At 43.8% G+C, this 17,805-nt stretch overlaps 1 protein-coding gene across 1 annotated transcript in view; it reads right to left on the reverse strand.

Moving 5' to 3' along the window:
* The window catches only part of LOC103914000 (chromosome unknown open reading frame, human C10orf71), a 20,816-nt gene extending 4,667 nt beyond the window's left edge, over positions 1–16,149 (reverse strand). Inside the window, 5 exon segments of the mRNA XM_009320607.1 lie at positions 1–2,769; positions 4,626–4,796; positions 9,642–9,862; positions 11,345–11,412; positions 15,817–16,149. Coding sequence (XP_009318882.1) covers positions 1–2,593 — 2,593 coding nt within the window. The 5' untranslated portion in view covers positions 2,594–2,769; positions 4,626–4,796; positions 9,642–9,862; positions 11,345–11,412; positions 15,817–16,149.
* Between the last annotated feature and the right edge of the window lie 1,656 nt (positions 16,150–17,805).

A 17,805-nucleotide genomic window follows, 5' to 3' on the forward strand; every position in this document is an offset into this window, starting at 1 on the left:
TTTCTTGAAGGCATGCCTTCTGCATCAGGGGCACCGGTGGAAACGGCTTCTCCTGAAGTGGCTGCTCTACCGTGGAGACGAAAGATTGCTCTGAAGAACTACTGCTTCTTTTGCCTTGTGTTTCATGGCCGGTTACCACCATACTGGTTTGGACATCACTGTAAGGCACATCCTCTGCTGGTGAGAGCTGGTTTGGGAGTGTTTTGAAGGCAAACTCTTCGTTCTGATTAGCAGCTTGTCTCTCATTTTCCTCACCCCGGACACTGGGATTTTGCACGGGCTGCCCAGCTGTTGTATCTGCATTGTCTTTACTGAATGGTTTCAGTGCTGGATACTGCAGACGTTTCCTTAAATCAGGTACATTTGATTCATTTCTGAACAAGGGGAAGTTTTCATTGCCCTTTGTGTTTTTAACCAGACCTTCGTGTTTTGAATCATCTTGCTGCAAGTTGTCTCCAGTTTGGTAAAATAAAAGGTCTGCTGTTGTCTGGGGTGAACTCAAAGTCAGGTAATTGTCTGTAAAGTGTCCAGTTAAATCAGTTTTATTGTCCTTTTCATGAACACTGCCAGACAATACGGAGGTAATATCACTCGATTCATCTTTCTCTGCAATATTTTTGTTACTTTTTTCTTGTAAAGTCGAGAGTGAGGCATTCATTTTTGTACTCTCCTGTATATTTTCCCTAGTTTTATTTTTCTCCTCCAAGGCCCTTAACAGGGGAGAAGGGGTATAAATGCTTTTAACACGTTTACGCACATCCTTCAAGTTGAATAACAGACTCGATGCTTTCGATTTGTAACTATCCCGAGACCTGTAATCACCAAATGCGCTCCCCTCGTGGTCTCTCGCTGCTGCGCTCTCAGTGGGAGGAGGTGTGAGTGGGATCAGCTCACTTTCCACAGGGCCTACCTCCTGTTTTGGTGGTATGATGGGTGTTAAGAGTTCAGTGATGTTGAAAGAGGGACTGATCGATCCAGGGGAGTTTACCTGTTTAGCCAGAGGAGTCACATCCAGACCAGGTTCAGCACCAGTCACCTTTTCAGACAATGAAACCGTCTCATCGCTGGCTGTGAACTTCTCCTTTGAAGTCTGTCTCTTCTCTGCTGCCCCTTTTGTAGCCCTGTGTCTCCTCCAGGGTGGACAGGTATTGCCCAGCTGGGGACTGAGGACCTCCTCTTCAGTTAAGGTGGCCAGAGGTCTTGGTGGAGGCGGGCTGGGTGCCTGGGACATGGGTGAGGGTGAAACCATCTTGTAGGACGTGGACTGGGGTGACACTGAGGCTTGGGACATGGCAGGGGAGGAAAGATGAGCTGGCATTGGGGGTGGTGGCACAGGAGGGGCTTCAGGGGTAGGGGGTGTTGAGGGATGGCCCTGCTGGGTGGGGGGTGGAAGAGGAAGGGCCTGTGGGACAGGGAGTGGCCGAGGAGGACCCTGGTGTGCATGGATCCTAGGGGGGGGTGCGGGAGGAAGAGCAGCAGGAAATTCGGTTTCTGAAGGGAGGGGGCCCTGAGGTACATATACAGCTGGGAGAGGGACGCTGAAAGCAGCTTCTGGTGGAGTTGTCTCCATCTGAAAATCTTTCTCCTGCTTCTTGGCAACAGTGATCTTGGCAGGTGGTAATTTATGTTCACGTGTGCGGGATCCTTTAATAAATGGTGCTTCTTCCAAGTATGCAAGACCTCCCTTTTTTGTTTTTATATCAGTGAATTCCTCCTTTTCAGCCAGTTTTTTATGATGAACATTCCACGATTCAAAAGCACTATTCTCACTGTGAAGAAAATTACCTTTTTTTGCTGGCTCATTAACTTTCACACTTCTGTTTTTTAAAGCCTTTTTAGACGAACGGGAAAAATTTGACTTGGCTACTTTTGACATCTCAATCAGCACAGGATAATAACCATCAGAGCCACAATAACTCAGGTCTATTTTAGTAGGTCTTTTCTGTGGCTCATGTTTGCTGCTGAGACAGTGGCTCCCTTGACTAGCCTCAGAAAATTCAGAAAGCTCCTTGTGGATGCTTAAAATGTCTGTGTCATCCCAGCAAGCCATATCATTTCCATGATTTAATTTACATTTTTGAAAGCTATTCTTAATGGGCTGCTTAAGGGCTATCAGGGAACCTCCTGGCCCTTGGTCTGCAGTCTTATCAAATGTCTTAATCAATGAGGACACTTTTGAAACATGTTTATTGTTCCTTGGACCAGGGACTGGCAAATTCAGCTTGTTCCTTTCCATGGCAAAGGTGTTGTTTTTAGCAATCCTTTTCTCCTCCGGAGCACACTTTGGTAACTGCTGGAATGTTGAAGCCCATATTGTATGTTCATTGTTTCTTGCTGTTAGCTTGTTACAGACGTTGCTTTTCTTGATGGTATGGTTTAACGTCCCTGGGTGAAATTTAGCAGAGAATTGGAGGGCGAAGTCAGGTGAAATGGCAAGATCTGGTTCATTGTAAGAGTCTTCGAGTTCTGCCACACACAAACTTTTGAAAGCCCGGTCTGTGAGACTGCTTACCTCTCTGTCTGTGTCATCCAGGAGACTCCCAATACTTGAGGAGTCACTATGTCCTTCTGTATGTTTCTTATTTCCCTGCATTGTTCATGGGAGTCATGAATGAATTATTCAAAGGATTAATTTCAGGTGTCAAATAGGCAGATGATTGTGTTGGGTGGTTCCAGCTGTTTGCAATTCACAAGCACAAAGCTATTCCTCCAGACGGTACTGCTGCACATCGATTCATCTTACGGAATAGTTGAAGGATACTTTCTTCTCTGCAAAGCCAAAAATTATAAATTATCATTTTTCTGTATTAACACTATTAGACAGAGAGCATTTTCCAGATATATCTGTCATTGATTAATTTGCTCATACATGTATTCTAAACAAGATGCTAGCAACACAATAAGCAACATGAAAAATAATTGTTATTTTGGTCAATTCAAGGAGCTCATGGTAGACAGTTTAATTTCTGGAAAGCGCCATTAAAAAAAGTGGTCTCACCTCAGTTTCTTTACTTGCGCTCTTAAACAAGGATATAGGAGCCAAATGCCAAATTTCAAGTACTTCCCTTTCCATACCTCCAACCATAAACACTTCCAAATGCTGTGCATGTATTTAGCTAAGAAGATTAGCCATTTTTTGGCCAGGAAGAATTAGTAATAAAGGGAAAAAAATTAATGAAATAAAAGTTGATAAAACTTACTTGGCAAGACATAATTATAATTTAAAATATTTTGTGAAGAATAAAAAGTTACTATAGAAGCTTCTATTCTCACTTGTCTGTTAGCTCATGACTGCGGAAAATGAAGTCTATAGAGAGGAACCTGCTTGTATCAGGCTGGAGCTTTGCTGTGACAACTACCCTGAGCAGAACACTTGTTTGAGAAAGCAGAATGGCACCACAGGTAAAGAGGATTTACTGTGCATTAGCATGTTCCAAGCAAATATTGCTGGGGTAAAATCCTTTAGCCACCCATATCCAGATACGGTTGGTTGGTATATTGAAACTGAAGAGGCTGCTAATATCAGCTTAGCCAGCAGAAGGCAGGAGTGCCTAGGGGACACCAGCAGACCCACTAAAGGAGCACAGGGAACATTTGGTTTCAGTTCCAGAACTGCTGAGAGCAAAAGGTAACCCATTCAACACAATTATAAAATATCACAGCCTTCCATTAATCCCTGATTATGATGCACAGTCAGGGCCCACAGCATTGTGGTTTTTGTCTGTCTCCACATCAGTCTGAAGACAGGATGGGGGAATCTTTGGATGGAACAAGTATAAGCCAAATAGACCCTTCAGCTATACTTGAAATCTGTACACTAAAACTCCAAAATTTACTCTGTAAACTCTTTAGATACTTATTCTCACATTCAAGGGCTTGAGCAGGGTATTGACTAAACTACAGCGAGACTCAGTTTAAAAGCATATTCAAGAACTAGCTAAAAGGAAAGTCCTTTTAGACTCCTTAAAGAAAGGATGATCTGTATCTCCATTTTCTAGTACAATTGCATCATTTACTTGTGATGAGCTGAAACAGCACAGTTCACATCTACAGCAGCTTCCAGCTTCTATACAGGTGGAAGCTGTCTCCATCTCAAACTTGGATCCACTGTAGAACTGAGCAATGAAATCCAGATCCAGATTTCAGCCCCTCCAGCTGTCAAAATCCATGATTCCACTTTGGCCCATCTCAGTGAGACTCTTGGAAAGGGCACATTTTTCCCTATGATGACTCAGTGCTGGTCAAAGTATGAAAAGCCAGAGGAACTGGGTTTCAAATGAAACCCTTCCTTTTCTATTTAAAAAAACCTCAGCCAACCTATTTTTAGACTCAAAGTATCATAATGAATCTTGATTCTGTCCTTCCAGCCATGCAATTCCAATGACTTATGCAGAACTACAATAGATTTACGCCAGAAATAAAACAAGCTTAATAGAGCTTCTCCATTTTACTTTGTACAAAGATTTTTCAGAAGTGAGTTTCACTCCCCCCCACCGCACACACATTTTTGTGTATGTGCGGTGGGGGGAGTGAACGGAAGGAAAAAAGAGAAGACAAATGAAAGGCCATCCCGCTCTTGGTTTTGATTCTTAACTGTTATGTGAGCGGGAAGTACAGGCACATACCTGCCATGTAATTTTGCTTCTCATCTTCAGAACTCCCTCTCATGCTTGTATTTGGCTTCATTTCTGGCCATCTTTAGTGAGGAGGTAGAAATAGTCCAGTGATGTAGATTCGACAGATGTAGTGTCCTGGGATGTTTCCGACCTTCAGCATTTTTTGATCTTAAGTGAACTCTGCAATTTGAAAACAAAGACATTTGTTTGCATGATCTGAAGATTGTCTCGTGCGGTATTCAGTCATTTATTTGTTCATTCACATTTTACAACCATTTTAGGAGTGATTTACAGGATTTCTTACCAAAAGAGACAGGTATCCATCCCAGAGTGATAATAACCAGATACCTTAAGGGTTTGGTAGCTTCTGGAGTGCAGTCAGGTTCCTAGCAAACAACTATCACAACCTCCAGCATTCTCTGGTAGCCCCAGCAGGGACTAACAGCTGAGTGAGCAATGCACCCATTGCAAAGGCTGGGTGACGTCTCCAGGCTAAAAAGAGGGGTTGTGCCAGATGACTTCTTCCCTGATGCTGTCTACGTCCCTGCTGTGCCACCCTTTCAGAGGGACTGCAGAGGAAAATGTGTGCCTTCACTCCACCTGTATATGACTTCCTACTGCCAACAAGCATAGACAGACGTCAATCTGGTGGACTGGGAACTAATGCAGCTGAGGTTTGAAAGTCCATCCTTTTCACTGTCCCTGTTGTAAAGGACAGGAAAGGTGGACAGCTGGGATGGTGAGGGACAGTAAACAAAACATCTTTTTGCTTCCATGCATGAACCAGAGTCAGGAGATTCTAAAGGAAAGCTCAGCTATGGTGAATGTGCATTGCTGCTGCCCTTCTGCTGTGGAGACCCCCAAGGTTCAGGCTAGTTTGTTTAATCTTTGCAAGAATATATCCATTTCCTGCAAGGAGAACTGCCTGGCCCTGAGGTAATGCAAATAGCACATAGGTGTAGATACAGTAGATTTTCCTGAAGCAAGGGTCTTCTCTAAGGAAACTTTTATGTCAGCCCGTGGTATTCAAAACACACTGGCAAAAGCGGCAAAGGCTCACCCGCCAGGATGGTCTACTACACCTTACCTGAGGAAGGGGAGTTTTCAGTGTTAGTTTAGGGACAAGCCTGTACCAATCAGAGCTTTTTGTGGTCCATTTAAGATGTCTGAGTAAAAAAAAAGGAAAAAAACCCAACGCTATGTCTGGTTGCAGCCAGATGTAAAAGGGCATCCTCATTGCAGAGATGTGTACGCAGTTATCTCTTTGCTCAGAGGTTAAATTACAATTTTACTACTTCTGTGGTAGTCTGTGCAAAGCCAACAGAGCCGTGGGAGATTGTGATTATGTTCTGGCTCACTCATCAACGGGGCTGTTGACTAAATTCCAGCGGCACAATGTTTATCACTATTTATTGGTGGTGGTGCCTGAACTAGGAGGAAGCTTGCCTTTCAGATCTCGTGGACAGAGGTCTGAAGAAACATCTTGTCCCTTGTAAACTGAGAACATTTGCTGAAAAGTGAGTACATAAACATAGAGATCATGATGTAATCTCGGCAATTATTTTCCTAGATGGAGTCACTGTTACAAAAACAACTCAGCGCCACTGATTAAAAAAGAATAGTGACTGTCACTGTCTCTGAAACACTTGTCAAGATCCTTGTCTCTCCTGGCCATAATACTAGTACTTGGGCAGTGTAATGTTTCAAGCTGGAAAAGCTGTATCTACACCAAGGATTCAAGGTGCAGACCACTACCGGGACTGGATAGAAACAGCAGCAATGTACTGATCTGGCTACCCCTTGTGTAGGTATGATGGCAACTTTCTATGGCAACTATTCATGGCTGGTTTAACAAGCTGGTAAAGTCCCATTTCTTTATTTTTTTGGATAAACATGGCAGCCAGCAAGCAAGGTGCAGTGTTTGAGCTTAGGTCAGGATTCAGCTAGTTAAAACATTTAAGATGCCTGAATTTAGGTTATTTTCAAGACAGAGGGCATTTGGAACTGCTTGGGAAATGCTGAGAAACATGTGAGGTGTTTGCAGTAGGTATCATCTGATATGAGCTACTGAAAGAGCTTGCATGAATGTACAGATTTCAAGGAGCTTAATCAGAAACCAACCTCCCCTCTCTTTTAAATAGGAGGCTTTTTTCAGTGGCTCTCTTAAGTGCCTAGCAAGTTGTGATGAGGAGGTTAAATTACAGAGACTATTCTTGGCCTGGCACAGACTGAATGTCAACTTTTTTCACTAGACAGGAGCTGGGCAAACCAGCAAACTTGGCTGGAGCGTGTGACATCACTGCTGCTGCAATATATAACGGGCTGGTTGGTTCTCCCACCCTCCTTGGGCTGGTATTTGGCTGAAATGTTGTGCCATGAGACATCGTGGTGGCATTTTGGCAGCGGCCCTGGGAGTTGCATAGCACTCTGAAGTCAGCAGCACTGCATTCCCCTAGACAATGGGAAAAGAAGGGAGAAGGAAGGAAGGTTTATTTTTTTAAAATCTTTGTGACCTGGTTTCTTCATGTGGTGCTCTCTGTATGGCATCCATCCACAGTTCCAGCCCAAAACTCAGAGCCCTGTGGTGACTGCTGGCCGAGGTTTATTCAGTGGCATGCTCTACTTACACACACGCTGCCACTGCTGCTTTGGGCTTCCAGGGGCTTATCATGACGATAGTTAGCGCTTTTTACCATGGGAAATAGGAGAGTCCCTAATGAATCGATGACTTTTTTGCATAGGTGCATGTTTGTTCATGGCACAGACATGGAGCTCATAATCAGATGAGAGGACTGGATGGAAACAGGCCTTTTCAGCTATGTGTCATCAGGCTGAGACAACGCTCCCAGCCAATGGCAGCTCCTCTCTAGCCCAAGCAGGGCTGGCTCAGTGAGCTCTCTTGGGTATCGCCAGAAAGTCCTGTGTGGCAGCAGTGATCAATACGTGAATGGTTATTGAGAGTGCTGCTGTCAGTCAATGATCACAGTACCGCTGCCTTCATTTTGCATTTAGGAAAATAGACGGAAAGGTGTCAGGGAGTTAATGGTCACCCTGTGAGTCCCTGTCAGAGACGAGGAGCCAGAAGGATGTCCAGGAGAAAGGAAAGACCCCTGTAGTCTGGTGTGGAATACCTAAACATCCTTTGCGCTGGGCTGCTTGGACTGCCGAGAGTGTGTGGGCTGGTCATATTGGGCTGCATCGAGCCAAATGCTCCCTCTGATCTGCCCTGCTGCCTGGGCAGCTCAGGCACACTGCCTTTCTGAGCAACCCTCGGGGCACATGGACCAGGGGGAGGATCACAACACCCTCACCAAGGAGGGGAGCTGCCTGGCAAGAGAGACAGTGGTGCTCCAGCCACATTTCCCCAAACTGTCAAGAAAGGCAATTTCTGGATTAAGATGGTCATAAGGTGAAAGCTATTAGCACAAGCCTCCATTTCCCTCATCCAAAAATATCATATCACTTTCATCTATGCTTTGCGTAATTAATCATAAAGGGCGGCCAAAGTGAATTTTTGTGCTTGGGGGAAGGGAATTTACTCAAGTACAAATACCTGCTCCAGCTGATGGAGGGTGGAGAACTAGGTCAGTCCAGCTTAGGGTGAAGATCTCAAACACTGACAGAAATGACTAGCATAGAACAGGGTGACCTCAGCTATTCCAGCATCAGATCTTTGATCATTGCACTGGGAAGCAAGGCGAAGGAACCATGTTTCTGGACCAAACCAGTGTAGACTGGGGTCCATTCTCCTTGAGGATTTGGCCCAGCAATTGTGTCTCGAACAGCTTGTCCTGGGCCAGAGATGAGGAGAGACTGTTCTTGACTTTGGGCCAACTTCTGTTCTCAGTTACACTGGTATAAATCTAGAGTCGTTTTACTGACGTCAGTAGAATAACTGAGAACAGAATTGGTGACTCTAAATACATCTACTTCCTAAGCCAACACTGGTGCACTATCCAGAAGGCTACACAAGTAACTGTAACCACAGTAAAGTGAAATCCAACATCTCTGAAGAGCCAAACCTCACCCACATGTGGCATTCAGACCAACATGTAAAGGAAAGGGATTTGGAACAAATACCACATTGCTATGCCACCAAATCATGTCCTCTGGACAATTCTGATTTTCTAACCTGTATCACTCACCACTGACAATAGCAGTGCGTTTGGGATAAAATAATTCTGCTCTTTTTCTGCAATATTCACTAGAATATCTAGACCTAAGAGTGGTGTGGTAGACCTTGTGCAGTCCCAGACTGGACCAGCACAGCTGGCTGGCAATCTGAAGTGCCATCCTATGGACACTATAAACTTCTGGAAATGTGTGTGTGTGTGATGGGAGGATGTTCTCATTTAGGTTGTTTTTGAAATGTCACATGGAATAAAGATTCTGAAGAGAAATTAAATTATAAATGTCAACATTTCATTCAGAATTTTAAAAAATATCTTTCCATTTCAGATTATTTAACTATTTTTACACTATAGGCCATGAGAAATAGTATGTAATATATACTATAATAGTTAAAATAGTGTACTATTACTGTCCTTAAGTCAGAGAAGGTGTATGCTATTTAACATTAACTGAAACTTTCCATTTTCTTTTCTACGTCAAACAATACTCTGATGGTATTGCAACAGAGAGTGTGATCTTGTTTAGAAATTTCCCTGAGTAAATATTCCAAATGATCAAAAAAATAATTTCCAATTATCTTTCTAGGAGAAATGTCATTAAAATGAATATGATTGTGATTTTATTTGTTTAATCAAACCAGTTTTTTTCTGAAGAAAAGACAGCTGAAGTCTTTTTCTCCCAGTGAGCTCTACTGAAGCTAGTGCATCTGTTGCCATGGGAGCTGGAACCAGGGACTCATCAGACTCACAGCTCAAGGAAGGTCAGTGCAACCTGGTGGAAGCATGAATGCAAAGAGGGAGTGTACCTAGCTAATGACCTTGTATTACGTATCCTGCTTTGTGTCCTTTCCCCAAAGGATGTGAACCTCTTCCAGGCCCCAGCTGGAACACTTACCTCTTCAGCTCAGATCACAAAGCTTCAAGCACTGGGAGATGAAGAGCTCAGGTGAAGAAAAATGGGAGTAACAGAGACAGCTTGTGACAGCTATGGCAAGTCTCTCTACCTTTCCCTTTCTGGTTCAATGGCAAAGACCCAACCGTTATTTCCAGCTGGTCTCCAGACTGCCTTTCCCAATGTCCTCCAAATGCCCCATCCTGCCAAGAGGCCTGTCAAGTCTGGAAGAAGGAGATGTCTCTCAGAACAGATTGTATCTGGACTGAGGCTTTCTTGCAACTCCTGTTCAACTCCTGTTCGCTCTTCCCATTACCTGAGCCCTATCCGCTGCCTTTGAAGAGTCAGTAACATGCAGAAATGATGGAGGAAGTCAAAGGTACAGAGCGCATGACTAACATAGGCAAAGGGCAGGTGCAACACTTGACAAACAGCACAAGTCTATGAGAATCACAAGACAAAGGGATGATGCTCCTCCCATGACCTGAAGTCAGCACAGACAAGTGACATTTAAGCAACTGAACCCAAACAGTGCATTTCTTGGCATTAAATGTCTGACTGGAAAAGGCCACTGTCTGTAACTAGGTCAGTCATTATATACTGAGATATTTATACAGCTCCCCAGTAATATGGTACATGAACACCTCGTGGCTGTTTATCCTTACAAACTCTCCCACTGCAAGCAGAATTTTGATCTATCTCATTTACAGATCAGCAGACAAGGCCCAGCTTCAACTGACTGATTTGCCCAAAATCAAACAGGGCATCTGTGGCAGGGCAGGGAACCGAATCTGTGTTTTCTGAATCACACAAGAAGAGCTTAACCTTTGTCAGCTAAGGGAAAAATGTGCCTTCCCACTGCCCTTCATAGGGCACGGTACTTTACCATGAGCCTCTGCAAAAAAAACCCTTCAACTGACTACGGTGCTGTAGCTTGGCATTATATTGTATAGTGAAATCCATACAGATTTGCAGGTGACTGACTCACTGCAAAGATCTCAGCTCCGCCTCAGGTTCTTGATATCTATACCTCTCTTTGGGATCATGAAGACTCAAGCCTTCCTCACTAGTTCAAGGTGACAACTGACATTGCATTGGTACAGCCCCTCCACTGAGTACTGACAGGATTTTGGCTGATGAGACAGGTATTCATCTCCTTTCATTTAGTCTCAAGCAAGGCTTAGAGGATGAAAGCTTCTGAGTTTTCACTTCCTGAGTGGAAGAAAGGAGATTTTCCCACAGTAAGGGGGAAAGTTGTAGAGTACCGCAGCATCGCAGTGGCTAGAGACGGGAGATGACAAGGAGGGAAGGGAAGAAGAACACATGGACAAGAAAACAAATGGAATGGCCTGGAGGCCTTGTAAAGGAGCATGCCAGGCAGTCCCAGCCCCTGTCATGGGAAAATTGTAATGATACCAGCAAGTACGCTAGACACAAGAGGGAAGCAGGTGTATTGTCCTCTGTGACCTACACAAGGAAATCTGCATCTAGCAACCAGCCATGCCTCACTTCTCTTTTGAGGCTGGAGAATATGAAACCATCCCCCTCCTCATCAGCCCCAGCACACCGATACCATCTGCACTGTCAAGTTTACACTTAGACCATTTAAGCTTCTTGTCAAGGAGAGTCTGACTCACACAGGATACAGTCTCAGGAAATAACAGGCTTGCAGAAAACAAGTATTATTCTTTTACTGGTAGTCTCACCTGCTCCTTTCCTTTATATCTTCTGGATATTTCCAGGGTTTGGACAAGGATTTTGCTGAATCTGTTTTCTATAAAGAAAAGAATTCAAGCCATTTGTAGGTGCTAGGTTCAAGTTCTAAGTGGTTTTATCACCCACTTATTTCCACGGGATTTAGGGACATGCAATATCCTGAAATACCTGTCTTATGTTACCGAAGACAAATTTGTATATGTACCAGAGGCGGGGAAGAGAAGGTGGAAGCTTTGGTTTTCAAGGTTTTCTGGCTCAGGCTGCAGAAATAGACCTATTTCTTTCTTACACCTTGCTATAGCTTTCAAGTGCAGTCAAGAGAGCCCAGTTCTTGAGCAAGCGGTGTGGCAGGGAGGGAAATACATACTTATATCTATGCCAGAGCATATGACTCAAGCACACAACCATCCATTCGCATAACATCTTTCCTCCGATGACAAACTGCTCCTCAACCATTTGTGATGATAACGGAGCTGTTCCAATTGAAGGACAAAAGCTGTAGCTTGCCTTACTCCTGCCTGCTGTCTGGAAGATGGCCATGGCATAGCTAGCTATCCACCTATGGGAGGACTTTGAGAGGGCAGGGGAGAGCCCACCCACTCTTGCCCCCAAGTGTTATCTCTGGAGGCCACACTATTTCCCTCCTTTTGAGGAGCAAAAGCTGGCCAATGGTCTTGTCCTGAGCAAGATGGAAGCTCCTTCCAGTTACCTCTTCACTGTGCAACAGGGGTGCTTTTTTTTTTCCTGAGAAATGAAGACTCCCTCTTCATATTCAGCATTGATTCATTGTTATGATTTAATGGTATCCTCCCAAGGAACCTCCTCATTCTTTTACAATTAATGCATATGCTAAGGCATTTCTTGTGATTGTTCTGTGAAGGATATATGCAAAAGACAGAAAGGAAAATAACAAGAGTTTTAAGCAGGATCTACGCTTATTCCCTAAGAGAGACCCCAATGACTCTGACTGAATTAGTCCTTCAGCAACCGCAGTGATGCTGTCATCACAGTGCTTTTCCAGACCCCCCAGACCCTCTAAAGAAACCTGCAGGCAGACAATAGCATCACCTGCAGCCCAGTGCTGTCACCAGCCACTTCTTCTTCCTCAGCCCTTCTCCTCAGTTCTCTCCCACACCCCGAGTGGCAATTCTACCTACTTGTCTATGGCTTCATTCAATTAACAGGCCTGGTCACAACTCCTGTAGCTCAAAGAATCATTTCTCAATTTTGGAGAAACAGACTAAGTCCTAATGCCACTACTTCAAAGCAGATCAGTCAAAACAATGAGTCTCAGTGAACAACAATATGATGATCAGGAATGCTGCCCCACTGCCCCAGCACAAATCCTGGATGCAGCTTGCGCGGTCTGGTTCCCTTGGAACATACTGCTGCTTCTGCACCAACATCCCAAACAATCATAGGGTTAGTTGGTTTTTTTCCTGGTCTTGGAGGGATTTACATTTTCATGGGCCTTTTGCACAGCTCCAGTAATGCAAGCACTGACAAGACAAACATTTCAGAGAAGCCGGTAGGAATAAGAGGCTACAGAGTGAAATTTCCGTGTGCTTTTGGTTTGCGGTGCAGGGATGCAATTACACCTGCATACCTCCACCCAGCTGTGGTCTTCAAGTTCATTGGTGAATGCCTGTTACAACTGCTTTGGTAACTAACAATCCTGGGCACTTACTCCAATTTCTGTACGATGGAGCCTTATGCTTTGAAACATGCAAAGGATGAGGACAGGAACACACCCGAAATACATCTCAACAGAGCAGAAGCCATCAGAAGTGTGCAGAATTGTACAAGGGTCTATAATGAAGCTGACAGGCAAGCCAAGCTGACCTTAAGATATGATAGGTTATGTCTGATCTAGGTAAAGGTGATAGACAGAGGCACATCTGAGACTGAGGATCTGCAGTAGCTTAAACTGCCAGATACTGCTGTTTGCTGACTGCATGTTAAAGTGTAGCCAAATGTTAACCACATGCATTTCTTTCAGAGACTTTTCCAAAAATTGCAGCGATTTTAATCTCTATCTTTTCCAAGTGGAAAGTATGAGTTAGGTGGCTTTCATGTACGTGACTGTCATAGCCCTATCACAGTTCCCCAAACAGCCTCAGACATAGTGTGTAAGTAACAGGGAAAGCATCCCTGAAACTACTGGGATGTAGCTATGTGAGAGATTGAAAATAAAGATGCATCACTATTTGACCTGCTTGGCTCATAAGAAGGTTGGTCTGACTGTTACTAGATGATTTAGGTTAATCATTACTAGCCAGTGCCTTCTTGTATATCATTATTTGCAAGCACAGGAGATGGATGATAAAGAAACCTAGGACCATAATTAAATATCTGCTTTTTATACCTGTCCAAAGAGGATCATTTGTCAGGGGAACCCAAGGGAGAGGGAAACCTTACTTCTGGGGAAGGGTTGTCGTCTCATGGCTTCAATATTGCCTCAGTTTCTCTGGGGCTGCTAAGGGACAGGGGTCTCGGTGGCAGTCTCTTTGACCATACACACTTGAAAGCCATAAAAACCTGGCAAGCAGCAACATAGTCACAAAACACCAAGCTTAATACACACACACAAATATATACATATATATACACACACACACACACTTTTAGATGTATAACCTTTTCTCAAGGGTAAAGTTGCACACATGCAGCCCCCAGTGTGTTCCCTTTCCCCACACACCTGTCAGCTGGCTCACAGACCGCTGGTCCCAAAGTGCAACACTACCTCAAGCAATGCACGCTAGCTCTAAAAGCAATGGACTCACCAGCTCGCTTATAGTAGACAAAGCTCTGTGTGACCTGGCACCCCGGCTGCAGGCAAGCCAGAACAGTGAAGCCTGCAGCTAAAAACCACTTGCAGAATTTGCCTCTGCCAGCAACTTTCTGTGTGTGTAAACTCAGCTAGACTAAAGAAAGGAAAGGCTGATACAGGTGAGTGGTATTTTCTCCCAACCTGGCTCATAGGGTTAGTTGTTTTCTTTCCTGGTCTTGGAGGGATATACATTTTCATGGGCCTTTTGCACAGCTCCAGTAATGCAAGCACTGACAAGACAAACATTTCAGAGAAGCCGGTAGGAATAAGAGGCTACAGAGTGAAATTTCCGTGTGCCTTTGGTTTGCGGTGCAGGGATGCAATTATACTTGCATACCTCCACCCAGCTGTGGTCTTCAAGTTCATTGGTGAGTGCCTGTTACAACTGCTTTGGTAACTAACTAAGTTGTGAATATGTATGTAAATACCTTCTTAGTGACAAGCGTGGAAGGATGGAGAAATTTAGTTGTTTTGGGGCTCCAATATACTGTGAATCTTTTATTTGTTAGTATTTTCCACAGGCCTTATCCTTCAAGCATTTAACCGAGGGCATTCGCTTTTTACATGGTCAATTCCTTGAAGAAGTGAAGGAAAAGAGCCATGGACTTTGATCCTGTCCAGAAAGCCCATTTCTCCTTCTTATCTCTTCTCACTTTTCCTTCTCCCCAGCCTCCCTCCCACCAATGGCAGAGGACTAGTGAGGAACCCTCTAGCCGATACTGTACAAAGTCAGCGTGAACCGGTCGCTTTGGCCTGCTGCTGGAAAACTTTTCCCTATCCAGATTTAATCAGATTGCCTGTTCACAGGCCATTTAAAAAAGCATAAGCAGTTTGGCTTCTCAAGCTCACTTTTAATTATTTCTGTTCTTACTTTGCTGCTGAGTTCTGCAACTAGGCTAATAAAATGCAGTTCCTTGGGATGGCAGATTGAGAAGTTCTAAAACAACTGGACTCAGAAAAGCTTATGCCATTTAAGAAATTTTCCAATGATTAAAATTGCATACAAGTCATAGTCACAGTCATTTATAGTGGCCTCTTAGCACTGCCTAGGTATTTGAACTATTTTACTTTTTCAGGCTCTGTAGCATACTAATTGCTCTCTATAAAATATTTAAATTATCCTCTTTCTATTTGTTCCAAAAAAAGAAATAAAAATGCCTTCAAACCCCCCCCACAAATCACTAAAGTTTTTAGGAGTATCTTATCTGCAGACAGTAATCATCTGGAAAGTAAATCAACATATATTTGCTTAAATTTGCTTATAGCACAATGCACAGGACAATTAAATGGAGCTTCATCTCAATTTAGTGGTCTTTTTAAAAGATCATGCCCCTTTACCAAATAATTATATGTGTCATAAACAGTAATCACTGCATACAAATCTATATGTATGTCTCTTTCCACACGCAGACTTTCAGAGACAATCCTGCATTTTTCAGAGCAGAAAATGCTGGACAAAACGAAAGGACTTTCCACCTCTAATCACTGAAAAAAAGATATAAATGCTGTTTGATTTCTCTTATCTGATCGATTACACAACTGATCCTTGAGTGCACATACATTCACACGCTCAGACACCACCATTCTTCACCATTTCCCTGCTTTAAAAACACCCATACGCTTCCCCCTTACCTTCTGTGCTCCAGCTTCCTGATCAGGGACAGTGCAGGGCAGTGCTTTCTTCCCTTAAGTCAAAGCCCCAGCACATTTTACAGCAGCCTGCTTACTATTAGCACTTCCCATTATTTATGTGTTTCGGACTCTCCTTCTGATCATGGTTATCTTAATAGAAACAACCACTGAAAAATAAATAAAACAATAAAAGTGGAGGAGCTAACCCTCGAGCCCTCACAGACCTGCCCAGCCAGGTGAAGTGAAGTGAGCAAGGAATCCAAAGTTAGTAAAATGTATTTAAATAGTTATCAGGCAAGGGAAACCAAACGGAGATCATGGTGGGGAAGAGGCAAACATACGTATTGGAATAACCATGCGGTGTCAAGTAACAGACAGATGAAACAAACAGTCATCAGCTATTTTTACATTCAGATTCGCCATTGGTAATGCTTCAGAGATAACTAATACAGAAAGTAATGCTGTGCGATTGGCTTGCCACTGCCAGTGATTCAAACCTTGAAGCGCTGCATTTTTGGATCTACAGGTGGGAGTCAAAATGTTCTTTAAGGTCACCATTAAAAATACCGTGTAAGTATGCACGAGTAACACATTAGAGTCCTACCGGTGCTTTTTCATAAATAGCTCATTTCATCATCAAGGCTGGACAAATGTATCCAGCGTTCTTGGAGTAAGGACCCCATTCCACTGTCCTTCCAAAGCAAACAAGGCACATGCCAGCATTGGGTTTCATTTGGCGAACTGCAATAGGATGTTGAATAATAAGGGAAATATGCCATGAAGTCAACAAGCTAAGTTTTTGTACTGCAAATATAAACAATGGATTGCACCCTGTGCCATGCTGAGTGCACAAAGCTCCTTACTGAAGTCATGGGCCTCTCTCGGGGCCCAGCATCACGCTGGACTTGAGCCACAGCCTGCAGCAAAATGAAGAACAGAATCTCCTCCAATTACAGCCCCACTCCTGCTTCCATGGCAGAGCAGGGCTCTGCGTGAGTCCAGTCCTCATTTGCATTTTAAAAAGAGCTGCTAATTACATTGCTACAGCATGGGTAAGACAACAACCATGCGGTATCTGCTGCCTGAGAATCTCCAAGCACCGGGAGGCTTGTGATCATCTAATCCTCCCTGCAATCCAAGACCAGCCTAAGCTTACCGGTCCTTGGAGGGACAACGACCTGTCTTCTGCAAAGCAACCTTCAGCTTTGAATTCCCCAGCTGGGAGAAGTGTGTCACTCACCTCAGATCCCAGCAGGAAGATTTTACAAAGCTCACTCTCCTAGACTCCTGGTCTGGACTTTTGGTGCTCAAGTGCTTCTCCTAACTCATTCCAAACTAAATGCTGGTCTTGCCAAACATTGGGGCACTTCTGCTAAGTTCTGGCCCCAAACTACATGCTTCCAACTGCTACCTACCTCCTGCACCGATCAGAGTACCTGCACACAAAGATTTGGTGCATGCTTGACTCATGGCACCTACAAACTGAGACATCGGAGAGAACTGGCGCACACTGCAAAAAAAAAAAAAAAAGGTTTGGGATGAAAACAGACAGTGGAAAAGTACTTTTCAGGCACCCACTGACACTAATATAGGCAAAACTGTCTGTATATGTGTGTCTGTCTCTCCCACACATTTCTAAAGAGGGGTGGAATGTATTTCTGGAATACTTGTGCTAAAAATAAACCCATCCCTGCTGTCTATGAAGAGAGGCAGGTATAGCCCTGCTTTCTGTAAGCCCATGAACTTGTGAACTGCTTAGAGGCTGAATCACAACTAGAAAGACCCCTATGGAAATTGTAATTGCTAGTGCAGGAAGGGTGGCTGATTGCTTGGAAAATCCAAAACAGGCCTCTCACACGAAAGCAGCTGGCGTTAACACTATTCATCATGATGAATGTGCTTTACAGACTCCAGCTTTGAAAGGACTCAGATCTTGGGATAGGCATTATGCTTGTTCAAATATGATGATAATAAATACATATATTTGCA

Source organism: Pygoscelis adeliae, unplaced genomic scaffold (genome assembly GCF_000699105.1).
Source record: "Pygoscelis adeliae isolate BGI_AS28 unplaced genomic scaffold, ASM69910v1 Scaffold190, whole genome shotgun sequence".
NCBI lineage: Eukaryota > Metazoa > Chordata > Aves > Sphenisciformes > Spheniscidae > Pygoscelis > Pygoscelis adeliae.